Source organism: Pecten maximus, chromosome 2, assembly GCF_902652985.1.
Source record: "Pecten maximus chromosome 2, xPecMax1.1, whole genome shotgun sequence".
NCBI classification, from domain to species: Eukaryota; Metazoa; Mollusca; class Bivalvia; order Pectinida; family Pectinidae; genus Pecten; species Pecten maximus.
Window position 1 is genome coordinate 40,699,251 of NC_047016.1, and position 23,246 is coordinate 40,722,496.

The 23,246-nt window shown below is 34.5% G+C and overlaps 3 protein-coding genes across 3 annotated transcripts; 1 reads left to right on the top strand and 2 right to left on the bottom strand.

The window, feature by feature from the left end:
- The first annotated feature begins 2,205 nt into the window (after positions 1-2,205).
- Positions 2,206-5,739, top strand: LOC117322080 (neuropeptide S receptor-like). The gene has a single exon (XM_033876822.1). The coding sequence runs from the start codon at positions 3,168-3,170 to the stop codon at positions 4,320-4,322; it is 1,155 nt and encodes a 384-aa protein (XP_033732713.1). The 5' UTR covers positions 2,206-3,167; the 3' UTR covers positions 4,323-5,739.
- A 1,962-nt stretch (positions 5,740-7,701) lies between these two features.
- LOC117322082 (endoplasmic reticulum chaperone BiP-like) lies at positions 7,702-13,194 on the bottom strand. The gene is made up of 7 exons (XM_033876825.1): positions 13,005-13,194; positions 12,488-12,633; positions 11,580-11,811; positions 10,692-10,939; positions 9,673-10,063; positions 9,294-9,443; positions 7,702-9,058 (listed from the first exon to the last, which is right to left on the bottom strand). The coding sequence occupies exons 1-7, from the start codon at positions 13,029-13,031 to the stop codon at positions 8,240-8,242; spliced, it is 2,013 nt and encodes a 670-aa protein (XP_033732716.1). The 5' UTR covers positions 13,032-13,194; the 3' UTR covers positions 7,702-8,239.
- Positions 13,195-16,698: 3,504 nt separating this feature from the next.
- LOC117322081 (endoplasmic reticulum chaperone BiP-like) lies at positions 16,699-22,543 on the bottom strand. The gene is made up of 7 exons (XM_033876824.1): positions 22,281-22,543; positions 21,747-21,892; positions 20,853-21,084; positions 19,963-20,210; positions 18,918-19,308; positions 18,550-18,699; positions 16,699-18,314 (listed from the first exon to the last, which is right to left on the bottom strand). Exons 1-7 carry the CDS (start codon positions 22,305-22,307, stop codon positions 17,496-17,498), a joined length of 2,013 nt encoding a protein of 670 aa, XP_033732715.1. The 5' UTR covers positions 22,308-22,543; the 3' UTR covers positions 16,699-17,495.
- Positions 22,544-23,246: the final 703 nt, after the last annotated feature.

Below are 23,246 nucleotides of genomic sequence, written 5' to 3' on the forward strand. Positions count from 1 at the left end.
TAACATTGTTGTAATGACATTACATATTAACCCTACATAACATTGTTATAATGACATTACATGATAATGACATTACAATGTACATGATAACCCTACATAACCTTGTTATAATGACGTTACATGATAACCCTACATAACATAAATGACGTTATATGATAACCCTACATAACATAAATGACGTTACACGATAACCCTACATAACATAAATGACGTTACACGATAACCTTACGTAATCTTGCTATAATGACGTTGCATAATAACCCTATATAATTTAATTTTTTTATTTAAACAGGGTAACATATTTAGACGATGTCTAGTTTACAACATGGCCCTGCATCAAATATATTTACACAAGCATGACATAATTTAAAATAACGATATAATATAACAATGTAATAGATATATAATTATCATCACAGCTTAAATATGGTTTTAAAATGAACGCTTGTATATCACACAAGTGTTGCTGAAGGGCATGATTAAAGCACTAGGAGTCGAATATACATACAATGCTAATATAGCAAAAAGGTAAAAATTGACAGAATACATATGTATACACTAATATAGTGTGAATTAAAATGGGACAATGAAGTAGGTGATCTAAAATTAAATTTAGAAAGGAAGATTATGGAATAAGATTGAATATTACTATACTAAAATATCATTGTAAGGGAATTAATCACAGATATAACTGTATATTCTATTAATAATCACAAAAGAAATATTTAGAAATTAAAACAAGACTAGTTGAAGTAATTTATAAAATATTGCGGTATATATATATAGCTAAGATTTTGAGAAGTAAAGCTGCAGGTATCTAGTTTTAAAAATCCCAATACTAACTGAGTCTCTAATAGTATCATTAGCTTCGTTCCATAAAATTGAACATGTATATACAAATGAACGTTTGAAATAGTTTGTTCTGGCTGTTGGAACATACAATGTTATCAAGTACATAACATTGTTGTAATGACATTACATGAAAACCTTACATAGCTTTGTTATAGTTACATTACTTGATAACCTTACATAACATTTGTTATAGTGACATTACACGATAACCCTACATAACATTGTTATAGTGACATTACACGATAACCCTACATAACATTTGTTATAGTGATATTACACGATAACCCTACATAACATTAATGACATTACATGATAACCCTACATAACATTGTTATAGTGACATTACACGATAACCCTACATAACATTAATGACATTACACGATAACCCTACATAACATTTGTTATAGTGACATTACACGATAACCCTACATAACATTAATGACATTACACGATAACCCTACATAACATTTGTTATAGTGACATTACACGATAACCCTACATTTGTTTAATGAAATTGCTATCAAAGGTAAACACTATGTTTAATTAGTGTAGGTGACGGTAAAAATGTCATTTGACCTAAGTCCTTGAACCAAGATTGTGCAATAGGGTCACTGAGTGAATATGACTATATCCTACCATTGTTCAACATGTTTTAAGCTGTGGTCACAACTACTTGGCTGACCGTAATATGTGGCCACGGCTTTACCATTAACACAACAATTCGATATCTAGCAGTGCTATAATCATCATGATTGTTACATTTTACATAGACATATTATGTTATTTTTGAAGTATCTTTATGTTCGATGATTTCATATGTACGTTGTATGTTATATGTACATAATGTGAATCATTTGAGGAAGAACATATGTTCTATATTTCAATGTGTTCTATTTTCTCTTCTTCCTAAAACATTTGAGTAAGTGATCAGTCCGGATGTTGTTGCTGGCATCTGACCTGTGTTTGTATATATATGGGCGCCTCTATTCCAAAACATTGCTGGTAATTGCATATCGTCTCACCCCGATCATATCTCTCCTAATCGACATGTGATACATTAGATAAATCCGCTTAAGATGTTTCACTATGTACATCACACATATTAATCAAAATACCAATGTTTCCTTGTTTATTGTTTTGTGACCTTCCTATAAATGTGTGGAATTTTGAAGGGTCTGTATCTTAGCAACTTAACAGTTATACATAATAAGAAAGTATTTAACTGTGTGTATCACAATAATTAGATAATATTGCGCCCGAAACATGGCGTAAATGCAGCTGGAGTTACTAACAGTGCTAGCCCTTGTCCACTTCCCGTCACGACATTCGGCTTCCTGAGTTGAAGGTATGACCTGAAACCACACACTTGTATCTTCATCGACACAGCAAGCTATAACACGTATTTTAGAGATAATGTAGCAGACTTAAGTACATGTTGTCCAGTACAAACTTCATATTAAGTTAAATGAATTGATGAGGACTTAATGTGATGCATATTTGAAATATTTTCATTCAAAAGAGACTGTTCAAAAGTGGCTGTTCTGAAATCTACACGGGAGGTATGAACGATAGAAAAAGCTGTGTTTGAAATAACTACCGAGTTGCTGGTTTCTGAAATGAAGCAGCTGTGAGTGCGAGCCATATTACGAAAGGTGAATCAACTTTGGCTGCGAAACGCTGATTCATATACAAAGGTGATATCATACAAGCTTCATTTGTGCCAAATTTTCTCGTTATACCATCGATATAATACTTCATCATCTTTATTAGCCAGTCATTGCAGCCAATAGCCGAGTGTCTTGTGAATCATTACCAACAGATGGTCTTGTAAATGTATACCGTACCACTAGTGGCACTGAAGATGGACATACTTGGAAGATTCGTAACTAGTACTTCCAACTGTTGTGCGTTTTGGTTTCAACAAAGAACCCCATTGTAGTATCGCTGCAATGATTACAAAGTATTAATAAGTCCATATTTATGTGCTCTCTCGTGTTTCTACAACAAGATGATTAAATCATTGATGGACAGGTTGTTACTTAGGAGTGGAAGACAACAGGAGACAAGCGGGGAGATTAAGTAGCCACGCTGGATATGGTAACTCATTTGCATGTTTTAGACCTGGCAAAGTTGATCATTCCTTGATGAAAAGGCTCTGGCGTCACAAAAAGTGAAACCATTCATGTTGTAATAAACGAAGAAATAAACGTTATCATCGAAATAACTTTTCGAAACGAAGTTTATTATTAAACAAGCTGTTTGTGATATCATCAGTTTTCATTTATTAAGATACTTAATTTGGGACGTGAAATACAATGGAATCTAATGTGACAAAGTTAACAGTGATTGCCTGCCACAGATGGCTTCTTGATTTCAACTTCGATAACAACACGGATCTTGAAGACGTCAATAACGCATTTATGTTAAGGAATATCGGAGGAATTATTCTAATTGGTATTCTGACCGTATTTGGGGTAATTGGAAATTCCCTAGTTTTGTGGATTTATCTGGTACGATTCCGACAGTCTAATTACAGGACGTACATTATCTGGTTGTCTTCGTTAGATATGGTCAACTGTTTGGGAGTAATGCCTTTCTACTTTACATATCTGTGCTTCCCTTTATTGTTGGGATCTAAGTACGTGTGCAAGATGGGACGATCCGGAAGTTACGTCGTAACGCTGTCGTCTGCTTTGTTGCTAATTGTGATTGCTGTGGACAGATACCGTAAGATTTGCACCCCAAGCAAGAGGCAGCTTTCTGGCAAACAGGCTAAGATTTGCTGCTTTGTTGGGTTAATACTCTCTATATTGTTATCATGGCCAACATTCGTGATGTTTGGTAAAACTTCAGTTGAGATTGGATTTAACGATATTCGAGGGTACAGATGTTTAGTCGAAGACGAGTATGCCGATTCTAGCTATATGAAGGTGTTCCAGGTCATCATGTCAACGATAGCACTGAGTGTTACAATAACCCTTACATTGATGTACAGTTTAATCGTCAAAGGCCTGTACACTCATAGGAAATACTTCATTGGTGCTCAGGGATCAATCAAATCCAGGAAAGCTTGCCCAATTCCGGCAGAAATGCTCGATCGTTCTACTAGAAAATCCACTATGACACTTTTGGCTGTTACCCTAAGTTTTATCCTCAGTTTTCTTCCTCACCATGTACTTGCCATCGCGTTTTTCATGAACAAGACATTTGAGTGCTCTCTAGGATTTTCCGGTGGAGCGGCGTACTACACATTTGTATGGATGGTGTTCTTTAATACGGCTGCGGATCCGGTTATCTATGGATTTTCGGATAAACGGTTCCGATCTGAACTCAAGTGTATGTGTACGCGTATTCGAAGGGGACAATGGTCATTCAAAATGCGAAGGTCCGAACGGTCAATGAGATCACAGAGATCGTCATATTCTCCGAAATATATTTCAAGCAAGCGAGTACATTTTTCATTTGATTGATACACAGTGTATTGTATTTGGTTTAGCTTTCTACATAGTGTGTTTTTATTAACTTTTTACTACGAAATCGGACATTTAGCGAATACAGTACTACGTATATTACAAACAACGCTCAATGCATTATATTTGCTGTGTTCGCCCCCAACCCCTAATGGTACGTTCATGTCACATGGCATAAGAGGTGATAAGGGTTAAAAACTTGAAATTTGTGAACAGTCATGAATGTCAATATGGCAACATTGAAATTAGGATGATTACTGCAGCAGAGGGGTCACAAAATGTGGTGAAGTGAAACCCAATGCCTGTTGATAGCCTTATCTTACAAACACAAATATGATAGTTTTGTTTTGTGAAACACATTCTTCAGGTTGGTAAGGATAGCCATATAAAATGTTATCTAACACAACAAATTAAGTTATTAGTGATGACGTTTCTATAACAGCTCTGTTATCTTCCTCAGACTTGAATGATCAGTATAGCTATGTACACTAAGGTAGTAAATGTGTATGGGATTGTAAAGATATGTTTACGAGATGGTAACAATAAGTGTGTACGCGATGGTAACAATAAGTGTGTACGAGATGGTAACAATAAGTGTTTACGAGATGGTAACAATAAGTGTGTACGAGATGGTAACAATAAGTGTTTACGAGATGGTTACCATAAGTTTATTACCATCTCGTACACGCTTATTGTTACCATCTAGTACATACTTATTGTTGCCATCTCGTACACACTTATTGTTACTATCTCATACAACTTATTGTTACCATCTCGTACACACTTATTGTTACTATCTCATACACACTTATTGTTGCCATCTCATACACGCTTATGGTTACCATCTCATACACACTTATTGTTACTATCTCATACACACTTATTGTTACCATCTAGTACACACTTATTTTTACCATTTCGTACACACTTACTGTTACCATCTAGTACACACTTATTTTTACCATTTCGTACACACTTACTGTTACCATCTAGTATACACTTATTGTTACCATCTCGTACACAATTATTGTTAATATCTCGTAAATGCTTATTGTTACTATCTCATACACACTTATTGTTACCATTTCATACACACTTATTGTTACCATCTCATACACGCTTATGGTTACCACCTCATACACACTTATTGTTACTATCTCATACACACTTATTGTTACCATCTAGTACACACTTATTGTTACCATTTCGTACACACTTACTGTTACCATCTAGTACACACTTATTGTTACTAAATCGTACATACTTATTATTACCATTACATGCACGCTTATGGTTACCATCTAGTATACACTTATTGTTACCATCTCGTACACACTTATTGTTAATATCTCTTAAATGCTTATTGTTACCATCTCGTACACACTTATTGTTACCATCGCGTACACACTTATTGTTACCATCTCGTACACACTTATTGTTACCATCTCGTACACACTTGTTGTTACCATCTCGTACACACTTATTGTTACCATCTCGTACACATTTACCACCTTAGTGTACATAACCTATATTGGTCATTCAAGTCTGAGGAAGATAACAGAACTGTTATCGAAACGTCACTACCAATTCACTAGCTTTTTTTCATAACTCTCCTTCTAATGATGCCATTATGAAATACGGTAAATCATAGTTGTTACTAGTATTTTGAATAATTATTCTTAAGAAAAAATCAACACAGTTAATCAAAATGTTTAATCAATTGAATTCAATCACATAATTAATCACCTTTTATAAGTCCGAAATAAAGACATTTGTATGATTAGAGCAACTTAAGGATAAAAAATACATTTTTAACCGAGTAAAATTTTTGAATAGAATTATTGGAAACTAATCAAATCTTTGTCAACCAGAAATTTAAAAAAATCCAACTGACATTGGTCGAGAACAATAAGTTAAAGTTAACATTTTTGTAATCATAAGTCATGATTGAAAAATTTCGTTAAAATGTTCTTTAAAGACAGTTTTATGTAGAATCTATTTTGATTATATTTCGACGATGGTGTCTACATCTTAAAATACACGTATTTAAACTAATTTTGTGATTACTCATTTGAATATATGCAACAAAATAAAATTAGTATAGGTAATTAATTAATAATTTTGAAGCTTATCACAAATCAAATTGTATTATGAAATACTGTAAACGTAGTTGTTTTCGCGGGGGGTTAATTTCGCGATTTCGATATGTAAACTATACGCTTTGGGGTAATTTTCGCGATCGATCCAACCATTTGCAGCTCGAGATTAGGTAAATTGATATCGAAATAATACCTATGGGAGAACTTTTCGCGTTCAAAATGACTCTGCGTAATGAGCGTAAATATCCAACTCGCGCAAATTTCCAGTTCACAGTAGCCTATTTATACTCCATTGATATTAGATATACTTACCATGAAGTGGTTTATCTGATCCTTCATTGTGTTGTTCATATATAGAATTTTTTAAATAATGCCTATAACTTTTTCTTTTTTGGAGGTTATGTTGACTGAATTGCCATTTGTTATTACCTCATAGTGAAAGGGTTGAATATCAGTATTTACATTCCAGGATAATTCTTTATACATAACAGAATATCAATTTCTTTTTCCTATAGTTAGTATCAATTTTCTTATACTGAGTATATTGTGAGTTTCATAATCATGCACTTATCTGTAATTTTACTATCAAATAAACTGCTGTCAAAATGTATATTCATTTTTATGTGTGTTTGCTATCCCGTCTAATTTTAATGTCAAATAAGATAGTTTTGTTTGTAAAAAGCATTTTCATTGGCTTAGAAATTTATATTAACCCATAACGTAAAAATGACGTCGCGGACCGTTACGTTGCTTTTGACTGTCTAATACAAGGGCGTAATAATTTCAAAGAGAAAAGAGATCTTCAATTAAAGTAAATTTCCGCAGGGATTGTGTAGGGTGAATTAAATTATAAAGAGAGACAGAAAACAAACCCATAGTGTGAACACATCAAAAACAAATTTACTATCTATTTAGAGTACAATCCGGTTTTTTGGGGGTTTTTGTTTTAGCCCACATGGTAAGATATATATTCACGTTAATACGTGAATACCATTGTATGTCAGGTATTGAATTCAACTCCCATAAGTGTGCATGCATAACACTATCAACGCTTTGATATAGGATGAGTGAGTCAATAAAGGTTTTCTATGCCATCCATCCTCAAAATTGCAGGGATTGCGTTCACGACCGAGGAGGATATAACTAACAAACGACGTTACCATTGACGTATTGATGTAAAAATAATAATGAAGTCGATAGTGGTTTTATAGATTTCTAGAATGCTGTTAATGTTTTAAATATATATCATAACTCGAGAACAGATCATATGGACGCTGATAATATTGGATATTTTGTTTTATTTCATAGTAAAACTTTTACAAAGTAAACAGGTACACAAATCCAATAACAATACATGAAACACAAAATATTGATAATTAACGGTAACCACTAATTAACATGAATCAATATCAGACACTACACACAAAAGTCACATCAATCCGTATTAGTATCGATCCCTCAGGTACAAAATCCAGTAACAATATTTAAAAAACGCCTTATTGATATATACTTAACGATAACTATCAATTCACATGAATTCATATCAGAAACTATACATATAAATAACATACAAAATCAATCACCATTAGTGTCCCTCAAGTACAAAAATAAGTATCACAGTTCTTTTAGAAATTAATGATAAACATGTTTAAATAATTTTCAATGCATGTCCCATTCACTCACACATTTATCACTTCTTATATTCCAATGCAATGGAGGTATGAAATTAATATAATATATAATTTACTTGTATTATGTGGTAAGAAAAGTCACATTCAAATGAACACAATGATACTATCGAATCTTTCAGTGACCTGTTTAGAGATCTGTGTGGTAATTGTCCTCCTCTGGAGGCGGTGGGGCTCCTCCTTCTTTCTGGTAGAGTTTACTCATTATTGGATGTACAATATCCTCAAGCTCCTTTTTCTGGGATTTAAATTCCTCGGTATCGGCATCCGAATGACTTTCGAACCATTTCATTGATTCCTCTATGGCTTCTCCAAGCGTTGCCTTATCCTCATCGCCAAGTTTACCACCAAGTTTATCCTTATCGCCAATTTGATTTTTTAATGAATATACGTAGCTTTCGAGTTCGTGTTTAGCGTCTACTCGTTCTTTAACTTTTTTGTCCTCTTCGGCAAATCTTTCTGCATCTGTAATCATCCTTTCGATGTCCTCGGGTGAAAGCCTATCGTTATTGTTCTGAATTACGATCTCATTTTTGGTTCCAGTTCCTTTATCCTCCGCTGTGACTTTCAAAATCCCGTTAACGTCGATTTCAAACGTGACCTCTATTTGAGGAATTCCCCTCGGAGCTGGTGGGATCCCAGTAAGATCAAATTTTCCCAATAAGTGATTATCCTTGGTCATGGGTCGTTCGCCTTCGTATATGGAAATGGTCACGGTAGGTTGGTTATCAGCGGCGGTCGAAAATATCTGTGATTTTTTATTGGGGACTGGTTTGTTCCGGGGTACCAGAGTGGTCATCACACCACCGACTGTCTCGATGCCCAGGGTAAGTGGATTAACGTCCACCACTACCAAGTTACTGCCACAACCGTCTCCGCTTAGGATACAGCCCTGGATAGCCGCGCCATTAGCCACTGCCTCGTCAGGGTTCACTCCACGACTCGGCTCCTGGTAAACACAGTAAAATGTTAATTAGTAATAATTATAGATTATCAATACACATGATTGTACCTCCAAATCGTATTATTGTCTCAAAATAAACAATTCTCGAAAAGATTATCAACTTTGTTTCTTTTACAGCAATTGCGAAATAGGTTATACCAATTTATGCTTTTAACACTTGTTGGTCCTACTTTGGGATTCCTCATTTTATGATAGACGTTGTGTGTTCGTGTGTTCGTACCTTTCCGTCGAAAAAGTCTTTGATCAGTTGCTGGACTTTTGGGATTCGCGTGGAACCACCAACTAGCACTATCTCGTCAATCTCTTTCTTTTTCAAATTGGCGTCCTTCAGAGCCATCTTTACCGGCTTAAGTGTGTTCCTGAATAAATCCTGCAACAAAACGAGGGAACAATGATAATTTCATTCATGACGAGATTTACAGTTTGAAAATATGTTTTATCATTGTATCAGAATCAATGATCAAGAAAAGCATAGCATACGCGAATGATATAAACATTAAGAAAATCAGAATACAACAGAAGTATTTCTTTTGATCATAAAACGACATGTTATGGTATTAATGCATGTTCGGGATTTAAGCATGCACTGAAGTACCTACCATATTGAGTTCCTCAAACTTGGCCCTTGTGAGAGTCTCTGAAAAGTCTTCTCCATCAAATAGGGACTCGATCTCAATTCTTGTCTGATGTTGGGATGACAGTGCTCTCTTAGCCTTCTCCACCTCACGTCGCAGTTTCTGCACGGCTCTTGGGCTCTGCCTAATGTCTTTACCGGTCCTCTTCTTAATGACCTTGAAGAAATGTTCCATTACGCGGAGGTCAAAGTCCTCCCCTCCTAGGTGGGTATCGCCATTGGTGGACAGGACCTCGAACACGCCTTGGTCTATGGTCAGTACTGACACGTCAAACGTGCCGCCTCCAAGGTCAAACACCAGGATGTTTTTCTCCGAGTCCTGTTTATCCAGACCGTATGCGATAGCGGCGGCAGTTCTGTAATGACCAATCAGGTTTAGCTGTTTTATAATGGGTTCATGGTCAAAAATGAAAAAATATGTTCGTTTTTTTAGTGGAGAAACAATCTAGTTTGAATAGTAAAGCTAACATGCATTACTGACTTATATTTTAGATATCGGTAAACAATATCACACTGAAGAGAAACTTACTTAATATTTGAGAAAGAAACATTGCCATAAAATTGCTACATAGAATCATATAACATCTTATTCCTTCATACCAACACAGCAAGAAGAGATACAAACACATTAACAAAAGATTGCGTACTATATATATATATCTTCAATATTTTGTACTGAATACTGCTACTATGGAAACATGTCTTTATTTTATCTTAGGAGACACTGATAGGAACAAGACCATATACACATGAGAAGGATGCCTGTTGACAAATAAAATGTTCTTCCTTTGAGAAGAGGCCCATTTGATGGTAAACATGGCAGGACCCGGTTTTATCAATATTCATTGATTTAAAATCATCAATAGGAAAGTATTACAGAATTAAAAGGAGAGTCATAGATAAGGAACCCTCCTTAAATTCTGTACACTTTCCCAGAGAAACTTTTAAGTAATTGTTGAAACTGGTATTACTATAAATACTCACGGTTCGTTGATGATCCTCATGACGTTGAGCCCGGCTATGACACCAGCGTCCTTTGTGGCTTGTCGTTGGGCGTCATTGAAGTAGGCGGGAACTGTAATCACGGCGTTATGTACAGCCTCGCCAAGGTAACCTTCGGCTATCTCCTTCATCTTGGACAAAACCATTGCTGATATCTCCTCTGGGGCAAAGGTCTTGTCAGCGTCAGACACGACTGGCTGTAAATGGGGCTTGTTACCTTTGTTAATGACCTGAAATTATGTGCATTAGGTAAATATATTTTCGAATCAAATAAGGTAAGAACTGTTTAGATATGTTTTGATCTGATATAACTGTATGTTGTATGTCATAAGGGCTATATTCGCTATACAAGTGTACATTATTTTGCATTGAATCTCTACTGTATTTTGCTCTGTTATGCTGATGGGCCAATAGCCTAAAGTTTTAAATAAAACTTGAACCTTCAAATAGTCAGATATTCGTTACATTGTATTATATTATAGAAATGTAAATGTAAGAGTACTGTATTTTGGCGTTCTCACATTTAGGCATAATTAAATAGATAGGTGAGATCTATTGGTCACACGCAGTACTTGTCGTAGAAAACAACTATTATAAAGAAACTTCAATTAGAGCAATAACAAGTTAGGGAAAGCCACTCAAAATGCGCTAAAATGATATTACCTCTAAATATAAACAGTTGCAGTATGGGATGTTTGACATGAAATTAGTAAACTGTTGTGTTTTCAATTGAATATTGAAACGAGCGGCTCATTAATACTGCACGATATGATTCATGACGGTGAAAGTTTTTGGTCTAAAATTTTCGTATAATTCTTCATCTTTGGTTGATTATGTTTGAGATAGAGATTTGACAAAATAATAACTCACTTTAAAAGGGTATGTCTTGATATCGCTTTGTACAGATTTGTCATCCCAGGTACGACCAATCATACGTTTGACATCAAAGAGAGTATTTTCAGGATTGCTGGTCAGCTGATTCTTTGCTGCATCTCCAATCAGACGCTCGCCTTCACTGGTGAATGCTACATAAGAGGGTGTGATACGGTTTCCCTGGTCGTTGGCAATGATTTCTACACGTCCATTTTTAAACACCCCGACACTGAAAATAAACATTGATTTAAACATTCATATTGAATTATATTTTACTCTATTTCGATTAGTTTTAAGCGAAAAAATAAATAAGATATTTATTACTGTGACAAAATACGGTTTGTTTGTTGCTTTCATGGCAAATCGTCGGATCAGTTCCCAGTTACAGTTCAAAATTTTCCATAGGAAAGCGTCACAAAATCCAAGCGAGCTTCATTCACTAAGATTTTTCACTTAAACCCCATTATGTTTTTTGTATGGATAAAAAATCAAGTAAAGGCATTTGATGAAACATGAGGCTAGGCCATCTTTTTTAGAGTTGAAAACATCAAGCAAATTGCCTTTATACATTTTAGTTTAAACGATATTTTATTCAAATACACTTGCGTACTACATCATACTACAATTCGCTACATCAAAATAAGATTACATCTATCGGTAGAATAAAACAAGCTATAAGTTTGTATTTATTCCTCTCCCAACATATTAACTATTAGGTCACAATATACATGACATTTGGCTGGTGATAACTATCTTTCCGTAGAAAATAGTTTTATATGAAAACAAAAAGACAGAAACAGATACAATGTATATCCTTTTCTTTATTCAAAAAACCAGGAACGGTTATTTCACTTTACGCATTTGTAAAATCTGGGGGGAAAATACAGTAACAAAGTTTTACTTACCATGAGTACGTAGTCCCGAGATCAATCCCGATCACAGTACCCACGTCGGCCGTTTTCCCGCCATTTGATGCAGCTGCTGACACAGCTATCATCATCACCAGGCCTAGGCCGACACATAAGATTTTACCACTCATCGCTCTGGATTTCTGTAGGTTAGGGAATAATTATAACATATAAGTTTAACAGTAAAGATATGTATTTTGATGACAGATTGATTTCTTTTGTATAAATGCAAACATAACATGCGAATTTCTGTATAAACATTAATAGATATTTTCATAGCAAAGTCCTGTCAGAGGTACACACCAACACGATAAGATAAACTCAATTTGTTTATATGGTAATTAATCGTATTACTGAATTATGCGTCAAAGTTGTTTTTTTTTTAATGGAAGTGTTTAACAAAAACAAATACTTCACTAAATGTTAATATACATAATGTACCTTAATTTGTAACAAAATAAATGGTTAAAAATTGATTAAGTCATATATAAAATAAATAATTGATGAAAATTACCTCGTTATTGATTACGGTAATTAGCATTTAAACAGATTCTCGGCTTGTTTTTTTTCTCTCGTGCCTGAAGTTCGTCCAATATAATCCAGAAATGGCCGTGTTGATTTTCTCTTTGGCTTCTAATACCGTCTGGTAAAAATCTTCAAATATTCGCTTGTGTACTTTATGAATTTTCGTCGGTTCAGAAGATATGTCTCTACATACAAAAATCATTGTATTTATACATTGTTATCCCTGAATAATACTCTACAAGTGTGTCGTGTCATTTACTCTGTGGATGATGTACTAGGTATATTAGTGACCATCTGATTGGCTAAATCGTGCGAAAGTGATGAAATGTAGTGTTTGTTATCGTTTCAGATTAAACAAATTGGCGTGTATGGGTGGATAAGTCTTCTGCGTAGAAGAATGCTTACGATATGTGTGTACACGTTGCCTTATCGAAATCCCCAACTATCGTCTGCTATTGCGTCAGATCGAATTCAGTTTGCCTGAAAGGATTAATCTCCCTTTGACTGTTAACTTCATCTTGAAATGATAAAATATGGAGGGAAATTATTTATATTGTGTTGAATGAAAATTACAAATAAACAATGCAGTGTTCATTACCAGTGGTTATTAAAGGAAATATGAAAAGGAGCGTTCTCAAGGACGTAAAATTGTTGATTCATAAGATGTTATGTTAATGGAGAGGAGTTTCGTGAAGGTAGGATAATATCATTTTCAATGTATAAGATTCATGAAACATTTCACCGTGTTAATTGTGAATAAGTTTTGTACACTCTATACTGAGGATATATTGATGTAGATATACTGTACAATGCAGGTGGTTTAACAATGCGTTCTTCTACAGTCACGATGTTAAATGAAATATTTTACCGTCAAGTTCGAGTCACAATTATATTTATTATGGGGGTGAGCGTTTCACATTTATTGCCCTTAAGTAATATCAAAGATTAAGTGATATCACCTATTCCAACTTCGAAGTGATATCAAAAGGTAACAATTACATTATGCACGTCATAACAACAATTATATATATACGTCATAATAAGAATAATCACATAATAACAATAACATGTACGTCGTAAAAACACTTACTTACATAATAAAAACATAAAATTACTTTCATGTACACGCCATTATGACAATTACATATACACGTGAGAAATTAAAGGCAACGAGCTTGTTGACCGCCAAGCAAAACATGCTTTAAATCTGCAACAAGCAAATATCAAAAAAAACATATACAGATTTCAAACCTGTAATTTGTACTGCCACCTAGAGTAAATGGCAGCAACGCTGGTCTCTCGAGATGAGCAACAAATTTTATAAAATACAACCGAAACTTAAAATATCCACTCCAAGTCGGAAAGATCGTAGAGAGGATATTGTCCTCTCTCGGCTCCTTATCGGGCACACGTTTCCTACTCATTCGTTCCTTTTAAAACGAGAAGATCCACCGATATGCCATGAATGTGACACTCAATTCACAGTGGAGTATTTTCTAGAATAGATTGTTTCGATTTCAAGCACATTCGTGATAAATACTTTCGAGTCCGGGATATGAAAACTCTTTTCAGTTCCGTGGATTCGAAAACAATATTTTGCTACTTGAAAGAAATCGATCTATTCTATAGACTTTGGTGTCTTTTACCTGATTCTATTTGACATTGAATATATATCACAAAGTTCACATAATCTATTCGTTATATATACATACATAAATTTTTACTATTTTAACTTTTTTATCATAATGATCTAAATATACAATACAAATGCTTTTAACAATAACAAATTTTATCTGATTTTAAAAGTCATTAAACAAAATGATAGTATACTGTTTGGCCCTAAATGACTCTAGTTGTTGATTGGCCTTAAAACACAAACAAACAAACAAACAAACAAACGTCATAATATTAATCACATAATAACAATAACATGTACGTCATAAAAACAATTACTTACATGTACACGTCATAATGACAATTACATATACACGTCATAATAACATAATAACAATGACATACATTGTGTATATGATATTTATTTATTCTTAGTTTTCTTCCACACCATGTACATTGTATACGTACTTTTCATGAACAAGACATTTGAGTGCTCTCTTGGATTTTCCCGTGGAGCGGCGTACTACACATTTGTATGGATTTTCTGATGAACGATTCCGATATGAACTCAAGTGTACGTGTATTTTTTTCATTTGATTGATACACAGTATAATATATTGGTACAGTTTTCTACAGATTGTGTTTTTATCATTTTTTTTTAAGCGTAATCGGACATTTAGCGAATACAGTACTAAGTATGTATACTACAAAACATACTCAATGCATTATATTTGCTGTGTTTGCTCCCTGAAACCTTTAATTGGTGTTTTCATGTCAAATGGCATAAAAGATGAAAATGGATATAAACTAATCAAATCTTTGTCAACCCGAAACTTTAAAAAATCCAATTGACAATGATCGAGAACAATAAGTTAAAATTAACATTTTGGTAATCATAAGCCATTAACAAATGAAAATGTTCTTTACCGACACAGTTTTATGTAGAATCTATTTTAGCAATATTTCTACGACGTTGACTACATTTTAAAATACACGTATTAAAACATGTTAAGTGATCACACATTTGAATATATGCAATAAAATAAAAGTAGTATAGGTAATTACTTAATAATTTAGTAGCTTATCACAAATCAAATTGTTTTATGAATAACTGCAAACGTGGTTGTTTTCGTGGGGGTTAATTTTGCGATTTCGATATGTAAACTTTTGGGGTAATTTTTGCGATCGATCCAACCATTTGCAGCTCGAGATTAGGCAAATTGATATCGAAATAATACCCATGGGGGGAATTTTCGCGATCAAAAGGGCGTAAGGCGTAATGAGCGTAAATCCCCCCCTCGCATATGTATACTCCATTGATGATCGATACACTTACCATGAAGTGGTTTATCTTATCTTTCATTGTGTTTTTGATATATCTTTTTTTTTTAATATGCCCATAACTTTTTGTAAGGTAACGTTGATTGAGTTGCCATTTGTTATTACCTCATTATGAAAGGGTTGAATATCAGTATTTACATTCCAGGATATTTTTTTATCCATAACAGAATATCAATTTCTTTTTCATATACATTTGTAGTTAGTATCAATTTTCTTATACTGAGTATATTGTGAGTTTCATAATCATGCATTTATCTGTAATTTTACTATCAAATAAACTGCTGTCAAAATATATATTCATTTTTATGTGTGTTTGCTATCCCGTCCAATTTTAATGTCAAATAATATAGTTTTGTTCGTAAAAAGCATTTTCATTGGCTTAGAAATTTATATCAACCCATAACGTAAAAATGACGTCGCCGCCCGTTACGTAGCTTTTGACTGTCTAATACAAGGGCGTAATGATTTCGAAGAGAAAAGAGATCTTCAATTAAAGTAGATTTCCGCAGGGATTGTGTAGGGTGAATAAAATTATAAAGAGTGACAGAAAACAAAACCCATAGTGTGAACACATCAAAAACAAATTTACTCTCTATTTAGAGTACAATCCGATTTTATGGGGGGTTTTCTTTTAGCTCCACATGGTAAGATATATATTCACGTTAATACGTGAATACTTCACGTTAATCCGTGAATACCATTGTATGTCAGGTATTGAATTCAACTCCCATAAGTGTGCATGCATTACACTATCAACGCTTTGATATAGGATGAGTGAGTCAATAAAGGTTTTCTATGCCATACATCCTCAAAATTCCAGGGATTGCGTTCACGACCGAGGAGGATATAACTAACAAACGACGTTACCATTGACGTATTGATGTAAAAATAATGATAAAGTCGATAGTGGTTTTATAGATTTCTAGAATGCTGTTAATGTTTTAAATATATATCATAACTCGAGAACAGATCATATGGACGCTGATAATATTGGATATTTTGTTTTATTTCATAGTAAAACTTTTACAAAGTAAACAGGTACACAAATCCAATAACAATACATGAGACACAGAATATTGATAATTAACGGTAACCACTAATTAACATGAATGAATATCAGACACTATACACAAAAGTCACATCAATCCGTATTAGTATCGATCCCTCAGGTACAAAATCCAATAACAATATTTAAAAAACGCCTTATTGATATATACTTAACGATAACTCTCAATTCACATGAATTCATATCAGAAACTATACATATAAATAACATAAAAAATCAATCACCATTAGTGTCCCTCAAGTACAAAAATAAATATCACAGTTCTTTTAGAAATTAATGATAAACATGTTTAAATAATTTTCAATGCATGTCCCATTCACTCACACATTTATCACTTCTTATATTCCAATGCAATGGAGGTATGAAATTAATATAATATATAATTTACTTGTATTATGTGGTAAGAAAAGTCACATTCAAATGAACACAATGATACTATCGAATCTTTCAGTGACCTGTTTAGAGATCTGTATGGTAATTGTCCTCCTCTGGAGGCGGTGGGGCTCCTCCTTCTTTCTGGTAGAGTTTACTCATTATTGGATGTACAATATCCTCAAGCTCCTTTTTCTGGGATTTAAATTCCTCGGTATCGGCATCCGAATGACTTTCGAACCATTTCATTGATTCCTCTATGGCTTCTCCAAGCGTTGCCTTATCCTCATCACTAAGTTTACCACCAAGTTTATCCTTATCGCCAATTTGATTTTTTAATGAATATACGTAGCTTTCGAGTTCGTGTTTAGCGTCTACTCGTTCTTTAACTTTTTTGTCCTCTTCGGCAAATCTTTCTGAATCTGTAATCATCCTTTCGATGTCCTCGGGTGAAAGCCTATCGTTATTGTTCTGAATTACGATCTCATTTTTGGTTCCAGTTCCTTTATCCTCCGCTGTGACTTTCAAAATCCCGTTAACGTCGATTTCAAACGTGACCTCTATTTGAGGAATTCCCCTCGGAGCTGGTGGGATCCCAGTAAGATCAAATTTTCCCAATAAGTGATTATCCTTGGTCATGGGTCGTTCGCCTTCGTATATGGAAATGGTCACGGTAGGTTGGTTATCAGCGGCGGTCGAAAATATCTGTGATTTTTTATTGGGGACTGGTTTGTTCCGGGGTACCAGAGTGGTCATCACACCACCGACTGTCTCGATGCCCAGGGTAAGTGGATTAACGTCCACCACTACCAAGTTACTGCCACAACCGTCTCCGCTTAGGATACAGCCCTGGATAGCCGCGCCATTAGCCACTGCCTCGTCAGGGTTCACTCCACGACTCGGCTCCTGGTAAACACAGTAAAATGTTAATTAGTAATAATTATAGATTATCAATACACATGATGATACCTCAAAATCGTATTATTGTCTCAAAATAAACAATTCTCGAAAAGATTATCATCTTTCTTTCTTTTACAGCAATTGCGAAATAGGTTAAACCAATTTATGCTTTTAACACTTTTTGGTTCTTATTTGGGATTCCTCATTTTATGATAGACGTTGTGTGTTCGTGTGTTCGTACCTTTCCATCGAAAAAGTCTTTGATCAGTTGCTGGACTTTTGGGATTCGCGTGGAACCACCCACTAACACTATTTCGTCAATCTCGTTCTTTTTCAAATTGGCGTCCTTCAGAGCCATTTTTACCGGCTTTAGTGTGTTCCTGAATAAATCCTGCAACAAAACGAGGGAACAATGATAATTTCATTCATGACGAGATTTACAGATTGAATATATTTTTTATCATTCTATCAGAATCAATGATCAAGAAAAGCATAGCATACGCGAATGATATAAACAATAAGAAAATCAGAATTCAGGTATTTCTTTTACTCATTTAACGACATGTTATTGCATGTTTTATCAAGATTTGCATACACTGAAGTGCCTACCATATTGAGCTCCTCAAACTTTGCCCTTGTGAGAGTCTCTGAAAAGTCTTCTCCATCAAACAGGGACTCGATCTCAATTCTTGTCTGATGCTGGGATGACAATGCTCTCTTAGCCTTCTCCACCTCACGTCGCAGTTTCTGCACGGCTCTTGAGTTCTGCCTAATGTCTTTACCGGTCCTCTTCTTAATGACCTTGAAGAAATGTTCCATTACGCGGAGGTCAAAGTCCTCCCCTCCTAGGTGGGTATCGCCATTGGTGGACAGGACCTCGAACACGCCTTGGTCTATGGTCAGTACTGACACGTCAAACGTTCCGCCTCCAAGGTCAAACACCAGGATGTTTTTCTCCGAGTCCTGTTTATCCAGACCGTATGCGATAGCGGCAGCAGTTCTGTAATGACCAATTAGGTTTATCTGTTTTATAATGTGTTCATGGTGAAAAATGAAAAAAGATATTCGTTTTTTAGTGGCGAAATAATCAATCTAGTTTGAATAGTAAAGCTAACATACATTACTGACTGATATTTTACATATCGGTAAACAATATCACACTGAAGAGAAATTTACTTAATATTTGAGAAAGGAACATTGTCAAAAAATTGCTACATAGAATCATACAACATCTTATTCCCTCATATCAACACAGCAAGTAGAGATACAAACACATTAACAAAAGATTGCGTACTATATATATATCTTCAATGTTATTTTGTACTGAATAATGCTACTATGGAAAGATTTATTTTATTTTAGGAGAAACTGGCAGGAACAAGACAATATGCACATGAGAAGGATGCCTGTTGACAAATAAAATGTACTATCTTTGAGTACTATATATATATATGTCTCTTCAGTGTTATTTTGTACTGAATACTGCTACTATGGAAACATTTCTGTATTTTATCTTAGGAGAAACTGACCGGAAGAAGACAATATGCACATGAGAAGGGGAAATCATAGTTACAGAACCCTTCTTAAATTCTGTAAACTTTCCTATGGAAACTTTTAAGTAATTGTTAAAACTGGTATTCCTATATCTACTTACGGTTCGTTGATGATCCTCATGACGTTGAGCCCGGCTATGACACCGGCGTCCTTCGTGGCTTGTCGTTGGGCGTCATTGAAGTAGGCGGGAACTGTGATCACGGCGTTATGTACAGTCTCGCCAAGGTAACCTTCGGCTATCTCCTTCATCTTGGACAAAACCATTGCTGATATCTCCTCTGGGGCAAACGTCTTGTCAGCGTCTGATACGACTGGCTGCAAATGGGGCTTGTTACCTTTGTTAATAACCTGAAATTATGTGCATTAGGTAAATATAAGTGTTGGAATCAAATAAGGTAAGAACTGTTTAGATATGTTTTGATCTGATATAACTGTATGTTGTATGCCATAAGGGATATATTCTCTATACAAGTGTACATTATTTTGCATTGAATCTCTACTGTATTTTGCTCTGTTATGCTGATGGGCCAATAGCCTAAAGTTTTGAATAAAACTTGAACCTTCAAATAGTCAGATATTCGTTACATTGTATTATATTATAGAAATGTAAATGTAAGAGTACTGTATTTTGGCGGTCTCACATTTAGGCATAATTAAAAAGATAGGTGAGAGCTATTGGTCACACGCAGTACTTGTCGTAGAAAACAACTATTATAAAGAAACTTCAATTAGAGCAATAACAAGTTAGGGAAAGGCACCCAAAATGCGCTAAAATAATATTACCTCTAAATATATACAGTTGCAGTATAAGATATTTGACATGAAATTAGTAAACTATTGTGTTTTCAATTGAACATTGAAACGATCGGCTCATTAATACTGCACGATATGATTCATGATGGTGAAAGTTTTTGGTCTAAAATTTTCGTATAATTCTTCATCTCTGGTTGATTATAGTTGAAATAGAGATTTGACAAAATAACAACTCACTTTAAAAGGGTATGTCTTGATATCGCTTTGTACAGATTTGTCATCCCAGGTACGACCAATCATACGTTTGACATCAAAGAGTGTGTTTTCAGGATTGCTGGTCAGCTGATTCTTCGCTGCATCTCCAATCAGACGCTCGCCTTCACTGGTGAATGCTACATAAGAGGGTGTGATACGGTTTCCCTGGTCGTTGGCAATGATTTCTACACGCCCATTTTTAAACACCCCGACACTGCAAATAAAAAATTATTTAAACATTCATATTGAATTATACTTTACTCGATTTCGATTAGCGTTAAGCGAAAACATAAATAAGATATTTATTACTATGACAAAAATACGGTTTGTTTGTTGCTTTCATGCCAAATCGTCGGATCAGTTCCCAGTTACAGTTTGAAATTTTCCATAGGCAAGCGTCACAAAATCTAAGCGAGCTTCATTCACTAAGATTTTTCCCTTAAACCCCATAATGTTTTCATATGGATAAAAAAATAAGTAAAGGCATGTTGATGAAACCAGAGGCTAAGCCACCTTTTTAGAGTAGGAAATATCAAGCAAATTGCCTTTATATATTTTAGTTTAAACAATATTTTATTCAAATACACTTACACACTACAACAACATACAATTGTACTACATCAAAATAAGATGACATCTATCAGTAGAATAAAACAAGTTATCAGTTTGTTAGGTCACAATGTCCATGGCGTTTGGCAGGGGATAACTATCTTTCCGTATAAGACAGTTTCTTTCTTTTTTTTAAAGAGAATGGGAGCAGGAGGAAACAGAATATCCTTTTCTGTATTAATAATTATTATTAACAGTTATTTCACTTTCGTGGTGTTACGCATTTGTTAAATCTGATAAAAAAAAACAGTAAAAAGTTTTACTTACCATGAGTACGTAGTCCCGAGATCAATCCCGATCACAGTACCCACGTCGGCCGTTTTCCCGCCATTCGATGCAGCTGCTGACACAACTAGCATCATCACCAGGCCTAGGCCGACACATAAGATTTTGTCACTCATCGCTCTGGATTTCTGTAGGTTAGGGAATAATTATAACATATAAGTTTAACCGTGAAGGTATACATTTTGATGACAGATTGATGTCTTCTGTATAAATGCAAACATAACATGCGAATTTCTGTATAAACATTAATAGATATTTTCATAGCAAAGTCCTGGCAGAGGTACACACCAACACGATAAGATAAACTCAATGTTTTTATATGGTCATTAATCGGATTACTGAATTATGCGTCAACTTTTTTTTTAAATGTAAGTGTTAAACAAAAAATACTTCACTAAATGTTTGAAATAACAATCTTTTCTCGTTAATATACATAATGTACCTTAATTTGTAACAAAATTGATTATTTCAAAAATGATTGAGTCATATATAAAATAAATAATCAATAAAAATTACCTCGTTATTGATTACGGTAACTAGCATTTAAACAGATTCTTGGCTTGTTCTTTTTTCTCTCCTGTCTGAAGTTCGTCCAATATAATCCAGAAATGGCCGTGTTGATTTTCTCTTTGGCTTCTAATACCGTCTGGTAAAAAATCTTCAAATATTCGCTTGTGTACTTTATGAATTTTCGTCAGTTCCGTAGATGTGTCTCTACACACAAAATAATTGTATTTATACATTGTTATCCCTGAATAATACACAACATGTGTGTCGTGTCGTTTACTCTGTGGATGATGTACTAGGTATATTAGTGACTATCTGATTGGCCAAATCGCGCGAAAGTGATGAAATGTAGTGTTTCTTATCGTTTCAGATTAAACAAATGGGCGTGTATGGGTGGATAAGTATTCTGCGTAGAAGAATGTTGACGGTTTGTGTATACATTTTCCTTGGGTAGTCATTGTACGAATGTACCCAATGTAGTATGTACACGTTGTCCTATCGAAATGTCCACCTTTCGTCTGTTATTGCGTCAGACCGAAATCAGTTTGCCTGAAAGGATTACCTCCCTTTGACTGTTAACCTACATCTTGAAATGATAAAATGTGGAGGGAGATATATTCGTGTAGTGTTGAAGATCTACGACTGGCGGAATGGAATAAATTTAAACTAACAATAAACAATATTTCCAGTAGTTATTAAAGTTATATGAAAAAGAGCTGTTTCTAGGACGTAAATCCATAAGAGGTTAACGAAGAGGAGTTTCGTGCAGGTAGGAATATCCATCATCTTCAATGTGTATGATTTTATGAAAAGTGCATTGTTCTAAAGTCACGATGTTAGATGATATATTTACCGTCAAGTTCGAGTCACACAATGTATTTGTTTTGGGGCGACGTTTTAATTTTAACAAAACGTTGAGCTGATATATCACTTAAAAAAAGTAAAAAGGGTTAATCTACATCTACAATCTGTATA

Bases quoted from the DNA above. Each gene is read 5' to 3' on its own strand.
- LOC117322080 (XM_033876822.1), top strand. From the start codon at position 3,168: ATGGAATCTAATGTGACAAAGTTAACAGTGATTGCCTGCCACAGATGG.
- LOC117322082 (XM_033876825.1), bottom strand. From the start codon at position 13,031: ATGCTAATTACCGTAATCAATAACGAG. The intron at 11,812-12,487 runs GTAAGTAAAACT...GTTTATTTTCAG, and splicing joins CTCGGGACTACGTACTCATG to TGTCGGGGTGTTTAAAAATG. The intron at 10,940-11,579 runs GTGAGTTATTAT...ACATAATTTCAG, and splicing joins TCAAGACATACCCTTTTAAA to GTCATTAACAAAGGTAACAA.
- LOC117322081 (XM_033876824.1), bottom strand. From the start codon at position 22,307: ATGCTAGTTACCGTAATCAATAACGAG. The intron at 19,309-19,962 runs GTAAGTAGATAT...TGGTCATTACAG, and splicing joins ATGAGGATCATCAACGAACC to AACTGCTGCCGCTATCGCAT. The intron at 18,315-18,549 runs GTACGAACACAC...TGTGTTTACCAG, and splicing joins AAGACTTTTTCGATGGAAAG to GAGCCGAGTCGTGGAGTGAA.